Source organism: Phyllostomus discolor, chromosome 5 (assembly GCF_004126475.2).
Source record: "Phyllostomus discolor isolate MPI-MPIP mPhyDis1 chromosome 5, mPhyDis1.pri.v3, whole genome shotgun sequence".
Lineage (NCBI taxonomy): Eukaryota > Metazoa > Chordata > Mammalia > Chiroptera > Phyllostomidae > Phyllostomus > Phyllostomus discolor.
The window spans coordinates 45,509,493-45,527,383 of NC_040907.2; the positions used below are offsets into that span (position 1 = coordinate 45,509,493).

The following is a 17,891-nucleotide window of genomic DNA, read 5'->3' on the forward strand; positions in this document are numbered from 1 at the left end:
ATCTAAATCAAAAATTATAAGTAATTTTTTATTCTCTCTTTTGAGCCTTTTATATTTCCATATTTTCTTCAGCACTATATATTATTTTATACTCAGAAAAAAATAGGTATTTTTAGATAAACTTCAAAATTAAAGTAACTTTCCCAAGTTTATTTTGAAAGATAAAGTCAGGGTTTAAATTCAGATCCTTAAAGCTCCTAAGGCTTTTTACTATGGAAACAAGTTTCCAAAGGTAAATGACTCTAGCTATAGTTCACATTACTGACTGCTCTATTCTTCAAAACCTAGCCTATGAGATCAGTCGAATACACACAGGGGAAATGTCTGCTTTGTATACTGACATATTAATAGCAACACTATAATGACTACTGTCACTGTTAGGATGTCTCCTGCCTTTCATGGATGGCTAATTGAAACTCCCAGCTGAGGCACTTCCTTTGTGCCACTTACATGCTAGCCTGTGTTAAATTCTTTAGGAATGTAGGTTCAGTGGACCAGTAACCAACCACTAAAAGCTCAAGAAAACGAAAACATATACGGCATGGTTTGTGAAACCAAGGAACAGAAATAGTCCTTGTATATAACACACTTAACATTTAAGATATAGCTCCTAGCCCTGGCTGGTGTAGCTCAGTGGATTCAGCTCAGGCTGCGAACCAAAGTATCACAGGTTCAATTCCCAGCCAGGGCACATGCCTAGGTTGCAGGCCACGGCCCCCAGCAACCGCACATTGACATTTCTCTCTCTCTCTCTCTCTTTCTCCCTCCCTTCCCTCTCTAAAAATAAATGAATAAATCTTAAAAAAAAGATATAGCTCCTTTTGGGGGAGAATAAAAAAATGTCAGATGATTCATATATCCCATCTGACACTATTTTGGGATAACATTTAAGTAAAGATTTAGAAAACACTATTAAATAAAGAGACTTGGATGTTTCTATCACTCTGATCTACAGCATTTCACATATCTCAATTTATGCACCTAAAAATGATGAAATTATTGCTCCCTAATTTCATGGAACATATTAAATTATAAATATATTGAAAAAGAATTTAAAAATTTAGCATTTAGAAAAATTAACAATCTGAAATTGACAACTAAAACAGAACACTTAGGCGGGAATTTCTACTGGAAAAAGTCAATCCTCCCCAAAGGAGATAAATTTATCTTTAATTCTACCCTCCTTCATAAAAGTAAAGCCAGAATCTTCTTGCCCACAAATGTACAAATTATATTTTGGTATAAACTATATATAATTAAGTCATGTTCATTCTAACTCTTAAGATACTTCTCAAATCTTTGTCACCTCCTTCCCTTTTCTATAGCATCTATCTACAAATAACAAAATACTTAATGCTGAAAGTCTGAATGCTTTCTTCTTAAAATGGTAAGGAAGCAAGAATGCCTGTTCTCACCACTTCTTCTGAACATTATACATCAGGTTCTAACCTGTGCAAGAGGAAAAGGAAGAAAGGAAGAACAGCAGAGAAATTAAAATGAGGAATTCAGATTGGCAAAGACTATTTTTGCTGCCCTGACCAGTACAGCTCAGTTGGTTATGCATCATCACACAAAGAGAAAGACCATGAGTTCGATTCCCAGTCAGAGCACATGCCTGAGTTGTGGGTCCATCCTGGTCAGGGCACATAGGAGAGTCAACAGATCAATGTTCCCTTCTCACATCAATGTTTCTCTCCCTCTCTTCCTCCCTCTCTTTCGCCCTCTCCTCCCCTCTCTCTAAACAATACACAAATAAAATCTTTAAAACTATCTTTACTCACAGATAACATGGTCCTGTATACAGAAAATCTTAAGAAATCCACCAAAAAAGCTACTAGAACCAATGAATTCAGCAAGATCAGAGGATACAAGCTCAATGTCAAAAAATCAACTTTGTGTACATATCTATATACTAGCAATGAACAAGCCAAAAATAATTGTTTAGTTCCATTCATGATAACATAAAAACAATAAAATACAGGGTCTGGTATAAATAATGCTCCTTTTTATTACAAAATCATAAGCACATAATTCTGTAACATAACAATATCATATTCAAGCACAACATATGACATTTTCAGTGAAATGTTCAAATTAAACTATAAATCATTACACCCATATCATTACCCTACCAACTACACTCAAGCAGGCCTGACTTCTGCCAGACCCTGTACTTAGAAATAGGTTTAACAAAAGAAGTACAAGACTTACACCCCAAAACTTAATCTTTGTTGAGAGAAATCAAGTAAGATCTATTAAATGAAGAGACAGTCTGTGTTCATAGATTTAAAAGACTCAAAATTTATATTGATATTGATCCTCAAATGTTTATAGAAATGCAAAAAATCCAGAATAGGCAAAACAATTTTGAAAACAAGTTAGAAGCTGGACAACTTACACTTCCAGATTTCAAAATATACTACAGAGTACCAGTAACCAGAATGATGTGGTAAAGACAGACATACAGATCAATGAAACAGAGCTTTGTGTCAAGAAATAAACTCTTAGGCCCTGGCTTGGTAGCTCAGTTAGATAGAGCATCGCCCCCATATGCCAAGGTTGTGTGGGTTAAATCCCAGGTCAGGGCACATGTAAGAATCAACCAATGAACACATAAATGAGTGGAACAACAACAAAAAATGAACTTAGACTCTCATCTCACACCATTAACAAAAATTAATGCAAAATGGATCATATGCCTAAATGTAAGAGCTAAAACTTTAAAAACTTGTAGAAGAAATCAGAGAAGGAAATCTTCTCAACCATGAATTAAGCAGTCTTGGCTACAACACCAAAATAATGATCCTTAAAAAGAGAAAACTGACTGATTGGACTTTGGTAAAATTAAAAATATGCTTAAAAATTCACCATTAAGAACATGAGAAACAAACCAGAAAGGAAAAAAAATATTTGTAAATCATATATATAATAAAGGACTTGTGCCCAGAATATATAAAGAACTCTTATACCTCAAAACAATATAAATAATCCAATTTAGAAATGAGCAAATGATCTGAATAGATATCTCAATAAAGAACATCTGGACTTCCGGCAAGATGGAGGAATAGGTGGACGCACCGTACTCCCTCGTACAACCAAGATTAGAAAACCAATAATTTACAACAATAATTTACTATCAGGATAACACCCAGATCCGGCAGAGGATTTATCTGAATGGAAGTCGGGCAGCCAAGAAGTTGAAGTAGACGCGTTCATCTGGACTGGTAGGAGAAGACAAGCCAGCGGGCGCGGGGCTGGCTTGGGTCGGCGGCACGCGGAGGTCAGGGGAAGGTTTGGCGCGAAATCAGCGCAAGGGCCATCCAGCGCGCAGGAAGGCAGCGGTGATCCCTGAGTGCGCAGGCTGCGGCTGGCAGACCCAGAGGGGCGGCGATTGTGGACCAGGGCAGAACTCACGGCCCAGAAGCCCAGACAAGGGTCTGAGTCCAGGGGAACGGAACTACCGCCATTGTTTTCTCCCGCCCCGCTCCGCCCCATCATATAACGTCACAATCTAGCGACCGGGGTGCCCAGCCCCGGTGAGCACCTAAGGCTCCGCGCCCCACCGTAACAAGAGCAGCCAGACCGGAAAAAAAAAAGGAGAGACAGGGGGGAAAAAAAAAACCCCATGTTTTCAACAGAGCAGATCAGTCCCCCAGGACTCATCCTTTTGAGCGACCAAGAATTAGCCAATCTATCAGATGCGCAGTTCAAAATACTGGTGATCAGAAAGCTCACGGAACTGGTTGATTTTGGACGAAATTTAGATGAAAGAATGCAGATTACCATAAAACAGATGCAGGAAGACACGCGGAGGAGAGCCAATAGTGAAAGGAAGGAATATGAGTCTCAAAACAATACAGTGGACCAGAAGGAAGATAGAATCAACCAAGCAGGAAAGCATGATGAAATAAGAATTCAAAAAATTGAGGAAAAGATTAAGAGCATCCAAGACACCTTTAAACGTTCCAATATCCGAATTATAGGGGTACCAGAATCAGAAGGGGAAAAGCAACAGATTGAGCACGTATTTGAACAAATAATAAAGGAGAACTTCCCCAATCTGGCAAAGGGAACAGTCTTCCAAGAAATCCAAGAAGCTCAGAGAGCCCCAAAGAAGTTGGACCCAAGAAGAAACACACCAAGGCACATCATAATTACATTAGTCAAGGTAAAAACGAAGGAGAGAATCCTAGAAGCAGCAAGAGGTAAGGGGACAGTAACCTACAAAGGAGTTCCCATCAGACTGTCAGCTGATTTCTCCAAAGAGACCTTACAGGCAAGAAGGGGCTGGAAAGAAATATTCCAAGTCATGAAAGACAAGGACCTACATCCCAGATTGTTCTATCCAGCAAAGCTCTCATTTAGAATGGAAGGGCAGATGAAGTGCTTCTCAGATAAGGTCAAGTTAAAGGAGTTCATCATCACCAAGCCCTTATTTTATGAAATGCTAAAGGGACTTATCTAAGAAAAGAAGATAAAGAAAAGACATGTATAGTAAAAGGACAGCAAACTCACAAATATTAACAACCACACCTAAAGCAAAACCAAAAGAAACTAAGTAAACAATTAGAACAGGAACAGAACCACAGAAATGGAGGGCACATGGAGGGTTAGCAGCAGGGGGGTGGGAGGAGGAGAGAGGGGGAAAAGGTATAGAGAATAAGTAGCATAGAATGTAGGTTGAAAATAGATAGGGGGAGGGCAAGAATAGTACGGGAAATGTAGAAACTAAAGAACTCATAAGTATGACACATGGACATGAACTAAAGGGGGAAATGTGGGTGGGAGGGGGGTACAGGGTGGAGGGGAGAGAAGGGGGGAAATGGGACAACTGTAATAGCATAATCAATAAAATATATTAAAAAAAAAAGAAGATCTGTGAATGGTCATTAAGCTCAAGAAAAATATCACTAATCATAAGGGAAATGCAAATCAATAACCACGATAAAATAAATGCCAACTTCACACTCATTTGAATATCTGTAATCAAAAAGAAGACAATAACAAGTGTTAGCGAGGATCTGGAGAAATTAGAACCCTCCAACATTGCTGGTGGAAATGTAAAATGGTATAGTCACTGTGGAACAGTTTGGTAGTTCCTCAAAAAATTAAACATAATATTACCAGATGATCTAGCAATTCTCCTTCCAGGAATATAACCACAAGAATTAAAAATAGGTGTTCAAACACAAGATGTACATGACTGTTCATAGCAGCACTATTCACAATAGCCAAAAGTAGAAATAACCTAAATGTCCACCAACTAATGAATGGATAAACTATACGTGCTATCTATATATATTCAGTCGTAAAAAGGAATGAAGTACTGATATACGCTACAACATGGATGGATCACAAAAATATTATGCTAAGTAAAAAAAAAGTCAGAGGGATGTAAAGCACCATACAGGAAATATAGTCAATAACATTATAGTAACTAGGTATGGTACCAGTTGGGTACTAAAAATATCAGGAGGAACACTTTGTAAAGTACTTGATTATCTAACTACTATGCTGTATACCTGAAACTAATACAAAAAAATATTGAATGTAAATTATAATTTAAGAACAAATTAAAAGAAGCCAGTCACAAAAGACCACATATTACTTGGCTGTATTTACGTGAAATATTCAGAAAAGGCAAATCGAGAGAGAGAGAGAGAGAATATATTAGTGGTTGCCTGGAACTTGGGGTGGGAATAGGCAGTGACTATAAACTTTCACAGGTATCTTGGGTGATAAAAATGCTCTAAAACTGGATTCTAGGTGATGGTTTCACAACTCTATAAATTTACTAAAAATCACTGAATATACACTTGAATTAATCTTATAGTATGTAAATTATAACTCAATAAAGTTAGTTATTTTTTTAAAAAGAACCTAAGTATAGTTGGAACTACTCTGCAAAGAAAAGGGGAAGAAAAAGAAATTGTTTATTAGTCAGAGTAAGAATTATAACAGGAAAAAGATGAGAGGTAGAGTCACTAAGAAAGTTTTACATCCTGAAACAACTTAACGACAATCACTGCTTCTTTATCAACATTTATGAAAAGCATTAAATGACTGATATGAATTAAGAAGTTCAGTTTTCTGGTGTCACAAGACAAATCAGAAATACCTCATGATGGTAGGAGTGCAGATGCAGAAGCAAAGGAAAGCAAAAAAAAAAAAAAAAAAACACAAACAAAAAAAAACAAGCACAACTACTTGGAAGGGCTATAGTTGACATGCAGGTCACGGCTGAACTTAACAAAGAGACTGGATGTACAGCTGGCATCAGGTTACATAGGCTTTCTTTGTATTTTGTATTTCACAAGTTACATTGAAATTTTAGTAGGTAGCAAAGCTGATTGTATAGCTGTATATTTAAATAATTATAGTGATAATAAGCAACTTAAAATGACTAATTTTAAAGACCATCAGTTGTTTTGTTGTGACTGTTACCCTCCTTTTGTTTAGAAACCCCTTCTTTCTGGTAAGGAATCACTCCTTGAGACTGGGTAGAGCTGACACCACCACATCTCTCCTCCAAGCCACAGAGTAGGACATGGGACCCAGGACCTGCCAAGACCCCAATATCCCTAAACACAATAATTGGTTCAAAGAAGAACATATGACCCAAGCCAGACCAATAATTGAGTTGCTGGATCTTTCCTGACAGAACTAAACTGGCAGGATTTGAGCCTGGGGCTGTCAACTCTCATTGTAACTCAGTGGAAAATCTGACATGAAGACAAGAGCCTGCTGATATCATAGGTATCTCTGGAGCAGATATACTCAGTTATGTGAGTCAACACATATTTGCACACAAGACATTTTTGTGGGCAAATTAATCTGATTTGAGTTTCAGTCACTTGCAACCAAAGTTTCCTTTGTAAAAAGCCACTGAAAAAGTAGTGAGACATCTAGCATGGTTGCAAAAAGGGTCCAAATAATGTAATCCAGAAATGAGGAGGGGTTATCTCTCTGAGGAGAATGAATTGACTAATGGAAAACAAGATGCAAGAGAAATGTGGGTAGATATATGAGGTCTTTCAGGAAAAAGTTTAATCGTTGTTAATATAAAGAGAACAGTTTGTACAACATCGATGTACCCAGGCAGCTAAGGAGAGTGGACTGGAATGCACATGAGTAAACAATGATGACTTCATTGTACTAGTCAGTGGGGGTGGTAGTCACCATTGAGTGAGCATGTGTACTGTGTGGCCATCACATTCAAAATGACTGAATGAGTGGAGCAATGAATCTGCATCAAATTTTGTGTTAAGCTTGAGGCCACAGCTATGGGCAACTGGTGACTGGCAGCTTCATCACAACAACACACCAGCTCATGCATCACATCTAGTGCAGTTTTTTGGCAAAACATCAAATCACCCAGGTGACTCAGCCTCCCTACAGCCCAGAGTTGGCACCCTGCGACTTCAGGCTTTTCCCAAAACTAAAATCACCTTTGAAAGGGAAGAGATTTCAGACCATCAATGAGAATTCAGAAAAATATGACAGGGCAGCTGATGGTGATTGGGAGAACTGTGTAAGGTCCCAAGGTGCCTACTTTGAAGGGGACTGAGGCATCATTGTCCTATGTACAAGATTTCTTGCATCTTGTATCTTCCTCAAGAAATGTCTCTAATTTTCATAGTACATGGCTGGATACTTTATGGATGGACCTCATATATCTTCTTCTTCCAGACTCCCATCTACTGAATTGAGGAACTGTTCCTCCATAAAAAGACATGTTGTGTGGCCAAGCAAGCACACCTGCCAACAATCTCTCTCCAGCTCTTTGGGAAGCAGTGGCCAAACAGATAAGTTGTCACATTCTATTGTTTCCCCTCCTTTTCTGCCTCATCTCCCCTTTCTCTTTTGATGCCCTGGAATTATGGTTCCCAGGTAAAGTCTCAATTCTTCATCCTTGTCTCAGTTTCATTTTCAGGGAATCTGGACCAAAACACCTATAGCAACCATCAAGCTTTGAAATCATAAACAAAATGAGGATTGTCAATATTAATATAATCTTGAATAAAAATGATAATAATCTGCACGGTAATGCAAAGTAATAGCATATAGAGCAAGACAAAAATAAATAGTTATAAAGTTTGGAAAGGAAGAAACAAAATTCATGATTTCTAGACAACATGGTTGCCTATATAGAAAATGAATCCACAGGTACATTTTTAGAACTAACAAGAGTTTAGTGAGGTTTATACAGCTGGATACAAAATCCTTACATACTTAGGAATAAATCTAATAAAAGAAATGTAAGAAAGTTACAAAGAAAATTATAAAATTTCATTGTGCAATATAAAGAAGAACTAAATAGAAGGAGAGTATGCCATAATCACAGATTGAAAATTCAGTATTATAAAGATGTCACATTTCCCTTAAACTGATGTATAGATTCAATGTAATCCTGATCAAATCCTAACAGGATTTATGGTTTTTTCTGATATATACATGGAAATTCAAAGAGCTAAGAGCAACCAAGACACTTTTAAACTGTAGGAGGAGTTATTCTACCAAATTCTAAGACTTACTAGAATGAAAATCATTTATAATGGTGAAAAGATGTATAACCAGACCAACAGAACAAAACAGCCCTGAAAAACCACACAAATGAGGACATACAATCTATTACAGAAGTGTCAGAGCAGACCAATAGAGAAAGGATAATTCATTCTGAAAAAAATTACAATTTCACATCATACACTTGTCAGGTAGAATATAAACCCAAATACAAAGGACACAACTACAAGTTTATGATAATACAGATGAATAACTTACTGACCTCAGCATAATAAAGTATTTCTTAAAGAAGACTCCAAAAGTAGTAACCATCAAAAAAAGACTGATAAATTGCTTCAAAATTGAGAACTCTGTTTTGAAAAGACTCCATAAAAAGGCTAAAAGCAGAGTAGGAAGATATGTGCAACACATATAATCAATAAACAACTAATACACTAAATGTATATAAAGTACAATAAAAAGACAAGACAAAATCCAAGGGGGGGGGGGGACAAAAGGAAAGAAGGGCAAAAGATATAAATAAGCAATTTACAAAAGAGTATTCAAATAGTCAATAAATAGCATCATGTATCCACTGAACTGGCAAAAATGAAAACCTTGGCAATACCAAATGATGTAACTATGTAAAGCAACATTGTTGCAGGAGTATAAATTTCTACAGCTATCTTAGAAAACAGTTTGGCATTACCTAGTAAACTTGATGATAAATAAAACTGCTATGACAAGCAATAAAACAACTAAGACCCAGCAACTTCACAGCTAGGTCTACCACAAACTCATACACATGTACACCAGACTAAATGTATAGGAATGTTAATAGGATCATTGTTTCTAATAGTGAAAAACTAGAAACAACCTAAATATCCATCTACTGTAGAACAGAAATTGTGGTGTATTTACACAATGAAATAAAACAAAGCAATGAAAATGAATAAACTTTAATTATTCATAACATCATGAATGAATCTCAAATACAAATATTACTTTGAACAAAAGAAGACAGAAAAGCATACAAAGATACAGTATGGTTATATTCAAAGGAATTCAAAACCAGAAAAATGTATATTGCTTAGGGATGCACTAATAGGTGGTAAGAAGAGAATAAAAAGAAGTAAGGAAACGGTATCCCAAAAGTAAGGACAGTGGATTAGAATAGTCTGAAGAAAAGGGTAAGATTTGGAAAAGAAAAGGGAAAATATTCTAAAAAGAAAAAACAGAAGAGCAAAAGAGTAGAAAATTTGTGGGGATGCAGTGAAAACACCAGACTGGTAGAACATGGAAGCTAGAGAATAAGTCAACCAGAGAGGGACTAGATTATAGATGACATTAAAATGCAAGCCAGAGTTTGAATTAACACAATATAAAGCCACTATATATTCTTGAACAAGCAAATGCCATGTTAAAGCTGTTTTAGAGAGAATTCATTTGCAACACATTGAATTAGGAGAGGCAGAGAGCAGTTCAGTTAAGACCCTGCTGTGGTCATCTAGAACTGAGGTAATGAAAGGTGCTCCACGGTGTCAGGGTGGCACTCATTAAACACTTCTTATGTGTCTAATTTACACAGACTCTGTGCTAAGCACTGGAGATAAAATGACCTACACCAGCCATCACAGAGCTCTGAAAAGCAGTATAAAATAGGAGGAAGGAGTAGGGTAGGGGGGCATATGAAAAAATTTAAAAACAAGCAGTAGTTCCTGAAATCAGAAAAGAAAAAGGTCAAAGGTTCCTAATCTTCAAGAGTTCTATAATTCCAGTACATATAAGGCACCATGGTAAGCACATCCATATGGCCCAAGGATTAATGAGAACAAGCAGGAAGTAGATGTGACTATACCACATACAAGTGAGAAATATGACTAGAAAGGAAAAAGGAATGATTGGCTGGCACCTCCAAAGACCAGAAGACTCAATGGTTCTCTGTTTTATGATGAGAAAGGCATATTAGGTCTTATGGTTTAAGGGAAGCACCCATAAAACGGAACAGACTGAAGATGCTACAAAGCAAGGGCAATATTGTGAAATCAAAGTTCTGAGGGAGATGGCAAAGTATGGGATTCAAAGTACAATAAAGCAGGTAAGCTTTAGGGGTAAGACACTCTTCATGCTCGAGAGAAAGGCAGTTGAATGACATATGGGCAGAGCAGTGTGCTGAGGTTAAATGAAGAACCCATGTTAGAACTCATGTTGAACTTTTCAGTGAAAGATGGTGTAGGGAAACAAAGATGATAAATAAGAGAAATGATTTGGTGTAAACTTCAAATGAGAATCATTAATAAAAGATCAACTTTAGACTGTTTTAGTCTCCCTCTAACACTACTCTGCAGCTCATGAGCAAGAAATAGGTTAGATATTTAGCATTAAGAGTTGGTGAGATGAGTAAAACAGATGGTCAAGGAAAGTATATGTCCAAAGTGATTCTGGAGTCCCGGCCAAGATGGAGGCATAGGTAGATATGCTTCACCTCCTCACAAAACCAAAAGTAGGAAAAAACAAATTTAAAAACAAAAAAACAACCAGAACTGTCAGAAAATCAAACCATACAGAACTCCAACAACCAAGGAGTTAAAGAAACATTCATCCAGACTGATAGGAGGGGCAGAGATGGGCAGCTGGGGTGGAGGGGATGCGTGGCAAGGTGGCAGCTGGAGGACCAGATGGTCCCACATTCACATGTGGATAAACCAGAAGGAACAACTAGGAAGCGAGACAGCCCATGCCGCCCAGGGTTCCAGCACAGAAAAAATAGCCTCAGAATCTCTGGCTGTAAAAATCTGTTGAGGTTGTGGTGGAGAAACTTTCAGTCTCTTGAAATTAAGGAGAGAGCTCAGCAATGGGCATTGTTACCTCTCTGACCCCTCCCCCACATATAGCACCACAAAACATGAAGTTGGTTGCCTTACCCTGGTGAATACCTAAGCTCCACCCCTTACAATTTAACAGGTGTGCTGAGACAAAGAAATATGGCCCGAAATGAAAGAACAGATGAAATTTCCAAAAAAAGAACTAAGTGATGAGGAGATGGCCAACCTATCAGATGCACAGTTCAAAACAATGGTAATCAGCCCTGGCTGGTGTGGCTCAGAGGAATGAGTTCTGGCCTCTGAACAGAAAGGTCGCAGGTTTGATTCCCAGTCAGGGCACATGCCTGGGTTGTGGGCAAGGTCCCCAGTTGGGAGTATATGAGAGGTCATTTATTTATTATAAATAAATAAAACCTTAAAAAAACTAGTAATCAGGATGCTCACAAAAACGACTGGGTATGGATGCAAAATAAAGGAAGAAGTGAAGATTATATAAAGTGAAATAAAGAAAAATATGCAGGGAACCAACAGTGATGGGAAGGAAATCGGGATTCAAATCAACGATTAGGAACAAAAGGAAGAAATAAACATTCAACCAAAACTGAATGAAGAAACAAGAATTCAAAAAGATGAGGACAGGCGTAGGAACCTCTGAGACAACTTTAAACATTCCAGCAACCAAATCATAGGGCTACCAAAAGGAGAAGAGGAGGAGCAAGAAATTGAAAACTTATTAAAAAAAAATGAAGGGAAACTTCCCCAGTCTGGCGAAGGAAAGAGACATACAGGAAGCTCAGAGAGTCCCAAAGAAACTGGACCCAAGGAGGACCACACCAAGACACATCATAATTAAAATGTTAAAAGTTAAAGATAAAGAGAGAATCTTAAAAGCCGCTAAAGAAAAGCAGAGAGTTCCCTACAAAGGAATTCCCATAAGACTATCAGCTGATTTCTCAAAAGAACCCTTTCAGGCAAGAAGGGGCTGGAAAGATGTATTCAAAGTCATGGAAGGCTAGGACCTATATCCAAGATTACTCTATCTAGCAAAGCTATCATTTAGAATGGAAGAGCAGATAAAGTGCTTCCCAGAAAAGGTCAAGTTAAAGTTCATCATCACCAAACCCTTAGTATATGAAATGTTAAAGGAACTTATCTAAGAAAAAGAAGATCGAAACTATGAACAGTAAAATGACAACAAACTCCTAACTCTCAACAAGATGAATATAAAAACAAAAGTGAAAACAAACTAAGCAAATAACTAGAACAGGAACAGAATCACAGAAATGGAGATCACATGGAGGGATATCAGCAGGGAGGGGTGGGGGAGGGGGAGAATGGGGAGAAAGGTACAGGGAATAAGAGGCATAATTGGTAGGTACAAAATAGACAAGGGGAGGCTAAGAATGGTATAAGAAATGGAGAAGCCAAGGAATTTCTATGTATGCTCCATGGACCTGAACTAAGGTGGCAGGGAATGCTGGAGGGAATGCGGGCTCCAGGTAGGGCATCAAGGGAAGAAAAAAGGAATGGGACAACTGTAATAGCATAATGAATAAAATATACTTAATGAAGTGATTTTTTTAAAAAAAGTAAAGGCAGCAATGAAATAGTTGATACTAATTGGAAAGGATTTACTTTGATCAGGAGTAAGATAATGAATTGAGCAAAGTAGATTCAGCAGATTGAAAGATTGGGCCTATCTAGTCAGAGTTATAAAGAGGTTCAAGACTAAAAACAATTGAGTTTATAGATAAGCCTGTATCTAGGAAACCCTACTCATGCTAAATTTCCTCAGAAATAAAGAACTGATGAAGTCTTTCACTAAATTCTGCTTCTTAGGCAGCAAAATGATACTAAATTAACAAAAACAAGACTCAAAGGCAAGGGTAACTTTTGAGATGCTAACAGTGGCACTGTTAGAAAATCTGGAACTACCTCAGAAAATATTTTGCAGAAAGAAAATACAGTTGAATAAAAAGTGTAAGACCTGCAGTCGGAGGGCTAGGATTTGAGTCCCAATTTAGGCAAATAATCTCATGTTCTATAAACCTCAATTCCTGAATTATAGAAAGAATAATAACTGAAAATAATATAGGAATATGAATAGCAGCAGCTAACAATTTTTTGAATGGTTATGTTTCAGGAATGGTTCTAAATGTTTTACATGTATTAACTAATTTAATCCTCACATTAACCTTATAGAGTCAATTATCCCCATTTTACTGATGACGAAATGAAGACAGAGAGTTTAAGCCAACTGCCCAGAATTACATAGCTATTATGTGATACTATATGAGCAGAATTTCAACCTGTACAATGTTCCCTGGAGCCTGTGTTCTTTTTTACTATGTTCTTCTGCCTCTCTAGGTTATGAAAATGAGAATGCAGTAAAAAAATACTTACAAGTGATCCTTGCTACTGCAGACTATCACGTCACAGGACAAAATAATCCAAACAAAATCCTAGATCATTAATTACAGTCAACATTCCAAAAATTGTACCTATTATATGCTGGGGGTGATTATAAAGGTTAACAATGCACATGCCTTGTGCTCAAGAAGTAGGGAGACAAGAAGCAATACTTGATCTGGACAAAATGTATGTGCTGCTTTCTATGATGAGCTGAGGTGAGTAGTACGATCAGTGATACAGTGTAAAGAGGTTGGAGAAATTACCAAATCACAGCTTCAAAAAAATAACCACACTAAAATAACAGCAAATGGTTAGGGAATAACTGAGCCAGGAAAGAAATCAGCATAATTATTTTTAGGTAAAGGTTTCTGACCCTTATAAAGCTTTAAAAAAAGAAGAGGTTCCAAATAACAACAGGTTTTTCATAGAACAACAAAGTTCATATATGCACATGATAAAAAAGGATTATCTCAGTCCTGACTGGCATAGCTCAGTGGATTGAGTACAGGCTGTGAACCAAAGGGTTGCTGGTTCGATTCCCAATCAAGGCGCATGCCTGGTTTGCAGGCCAGGTCCCCAGTGGGAACCACATGAGAGGCAACCACACTTTGATGTTTCTCTCCCTCTCTTTCTCCCTCCCTTCCCCTCTCTCTACAAATAAATAAAACCTTTAAAAAAGAAAAAGGATTATCTCTACCCAGAAGAGGTCCTAAACCATACTATACATACTGTAATAATAATAGTTGATATTTACTGGGCACTACTAAAAAGCACTGTTCTGAGCACTTTACATGTACTGATTTATTAAACTTTTGCAACAACCCTAGATGGTAGTTCCTACTGTTATCTTATTTTATAGATAGGGAAAATAAGGCATAATGAGGTGAAGTAACATTCCCAAGTCTACGCAATGAAGAACAGTGCCAGGATGTCAAACTACGCAGTTTGCCTCCAAAGTCTGTGCTGTACTTCCTATAGTAGGAAACTAAGAAGCAAAATGAGAATTTACTCAGAAGTATTATTCAGCCATATTTGGCAACAAGGATGAAAGTACCTTTCATTCACAATAAGCAGATAATAATTCACCATCTATAGCAGTTCTGTCCTTGGTCTTCCCTCCACATTAAGTCTGTACATTTCTCCTGGACTCTCATCTACTTCTCTGGCTTCAATTATAATCAACTTGCTGAAGACTCCCAAACCTAGATTTTCAGCCCAGTCTCTCTCTTCTGCACTTTAAATGTGCACCAACAACCTAGTAGACATTTCTCTTTGAATGCCCCATGAGTACCTCAAAATCAACATGCCCAGAACTAAATCATCATCTCCATCACACCTCATTTTCACCCGCAAACATCTTCTTCCTCACCTTACCTCAATAATTGCCTCCACCATCCACCCAATTTCCCAAGTCAGAAACCTGGAGGTCATCCCAGACTCCTTAGTCTTCCTCACCTTCAATATCCAATCAATCACCAATCACTGCCATGTCTATCTTATATCTCTCTAATAATCACATGGCTCTTTATTTCCATTGCCTTAACTTTACAACTTTACAAGGCTATATTAATTTGAATTTAGTCCTGTTTTGCAAAACTGACTCTGTGTGTGTGTGTGTGTGTGTGTGTGTATGACTCTGTGTGTGTGTGTGTGTGTGTGTGTGTATGCTGTCCTGTCCCTTCTGAGTACACACTGCATAGATGGAGAACTAGACATTAGATATATTTTATGTCTAACTGCCTAATGTGCACATTCTTGATTGGTGCATGTTCTCAGAGATTAACTTTTGGTTACATTAAAGAGAAATTAATACTAAGCACATGGGTCAAGTGATACCCACTTAATCTTTTTTTTTTAAGATTTTATTTATTTATTTTTAGAGAGGGAAGGGAGGGAGGGGGAGAGAGAGAGAGAGAGAGAAAGATTCAATGTGCGGTTGCTGGGGGTTCTGGCCTGCAACCCAGGAATGTACCCTGGCTGGGAATCGAACCTGGGACACTTTGGTTCCCAGTCCGCGCTCAATCCACTGAGCTACGCCAGCCAGCCCACTTAATCTTTTAAAACCAGCATTGCCTTTAGAAAAAAAACTCAATTGTTTTACAAAAAAAGTAATAATTTTACATTAAACCTAGCACAACTCCCTAGAATGTGCAAATTATTATGTGTTCAATGTTCTCACAGACCATGCCCTAACCCTATGAACTCTTGACACCAGCGGTCTCCAGTCTCCGGGCTGCCAACCGGCCTGTTAGGCAGCGGCCTGTTAGGAACCGCGATGCAAGCAAAGCTCACCTGAGCTCGGCCTCCCCTCTGCCTCCCACCAAACCCTCCATCGACGGCAGGCGAGCCACCCTCCCCTCCCCAGGCTTCCGCCAAACCGGTCCGTGGTGCCAAAAAGTTTGGGGATCTTAATTTTCACAACTCTATAATCTGAGTAGTTATTATACCCATTTTCCAGATGAGGAAACTAAAACTTAAGAGAACTTCAGCAATTTGCCCAAGGTGGTAAATGAGAAAATAACAGTAGGGATCTGAACCCTTGTCACAGTCTGACACTAGAGCCGTGCTCTTTAGTGCTTGCTATTTTCCCTCTTAAGGAGAAGAAAAAGTATGTGGTCTAAAACTCGAAGAAAAAAAAATAAGCCCAGAGCGTAAATCAAAGAAATATTAGGGTATGGAAATTCAGGCAGTTAAGAAAGGGAGTTAAGTTTAGGAGGTCCAAAAATTCTTTAAGAAATGTCATTAAAGTAAAAAGATCCACAGCCACAAAAATACAATTGTAAAAAAAAGTAATTATAACACATCTGAATGTTTTTCTTAGGACATCATAATTCATAGAAATATGGTCTCATTAAAACCAAAAACGTTGTCTTGTCCATTCGTATATTCTACAAAGAAATCCTACAAATATTAGAATCCTACACAGTAATTCAACTTTTAGTTTTGAGGGGGTGGTGGGAGGGCGAGAAGGGTGGCACTCGGCACACCACAAGTAGGTAAAAGCCTGGGAAACTTCAACCTCCATCGCTCGCTCACTTCCAGACCCCTAAAACCGGAGCGAGAGGGCCGGTGCGGAAAGAACGGTGCCCGCCGTCCTTCTTGCCCCGGCCTGCGGACCAACACTGGGGCACGCTGAAATTCACATGGTGTGAACACCGAGCTTCAGCCCACAATGCGTCAGACATTCAGCAGTTGCACAGCGAAGGTGCAGACCACAGGTTCTCAACTTTTCGTTTTGGCCGTACGTTCTAAATTCTGGGTGCACGAGCCCGCGGTGAATTGGGCCCCTGGGTGCAGAAAGGGCTCCTGTCAGATTTCTCAAAAAGGGAACGAGGCGTGAAGGAGGGGTGGCCTCCCACCGGCCAGGAGCTTGCCGCGCTCCGCTCCTTTTGTTGGGGTGGAGAGGAAGGCGGACCCCCGGACCCTCCAGAGGGCCAACGGGGAGTGGGCGGGGAGAGAGAGGGAGCTCGGCGCTGCGGCTCCCCCCCGGAGCCGGAGGGGAGGACACAAAGAATTTGGGAAGCGCCGAGCGGCCAGCCGGTGGAGGAGCTCCCCCCACCCGCCCTTCTATCAGCCGCTGCGAAACTCCAGGCCCGGGTCGCCAAACCGGCGGCGGAGGCAGGTGCCCAGGGCTCCGTAGGTCCCCCGACCAGGCAAGGGTGAGGGCCGGGGTGAGGGGACTGGGCGAGGCCTCGGCGACGGCCGCACGGGCCGCGAGCCCCTCCGCCCAGCCGCAGGCCAGGCCGCGGGATCCCGGCTACCGCGTCGCCACACCCACCCGCCTCCTAGGCCCAGCCCGGTGGGACTCTGCGGCTCCCACTCCGGCTGCGGAGGGGCGCCCCGCGCCCGAGCTTTACCTGCTGATCTTCTGAGCAAAGGCGCGGCGCTCGGCCATGGCTGCTGAAGCGGCGGCGGCGGCAGCAGTCTGGGCGCGGACTAGCGGGCGCGTGCCTCCTCGCTCGCGCTCCCTCCCTCGCGGCCTCCGCCAGTCCCAGCTCCGGACTCGGGAGGCTGGGGCTGGCGGCCGGAGCTGTGAACGAGCCCTGCCGTAAAACTCCTGAGAGGAGCGCAATGAGAAACCGCTTCTCCCCCAGCTTGTGTCCGCGGCTGCGGTGGGCGGGAACCTCGGGGAAGAATGGGGGGGGGGGGGTG

General features: G+C 39.8%; 1 protein-coding gene across 9 annotated transcripts in view; it reads right to left on the minus strand.

Moving 5' to 3' along the window:
- DOCK7 (dedicator of cytokinesis 7) overlaps positions 1 to 17,846 on the minus strand; it is a 213,865-nt gene extending 196,019 nt beyond the window's left edge. For 3 of the 9 annotated variants that reach the window (XM_036026207.1, XM_036026203.1, XM_036026205.1), the window contains exon 1: positions 17,597 to 17,803. In XM_036026207.1, the coding sequence (XP_035882100.1) occupies positions 17,597 to 17,634 (38 nt within the window). In that variant the 5' untranslated portion in view covers positions 17,635 to 17,803. Of the gene's footprint in view, positions 1 to 17,596 lie in introns of all 9 variants that reach the window. The other 6 variants (XM_036026204.1, XM_036026202.1, XM_036026206.1 and 3 more) reach the window with 5 other exon arrangements.
- Positions 17,847 to 17,891: the final 45 nt, after the last annotated feature.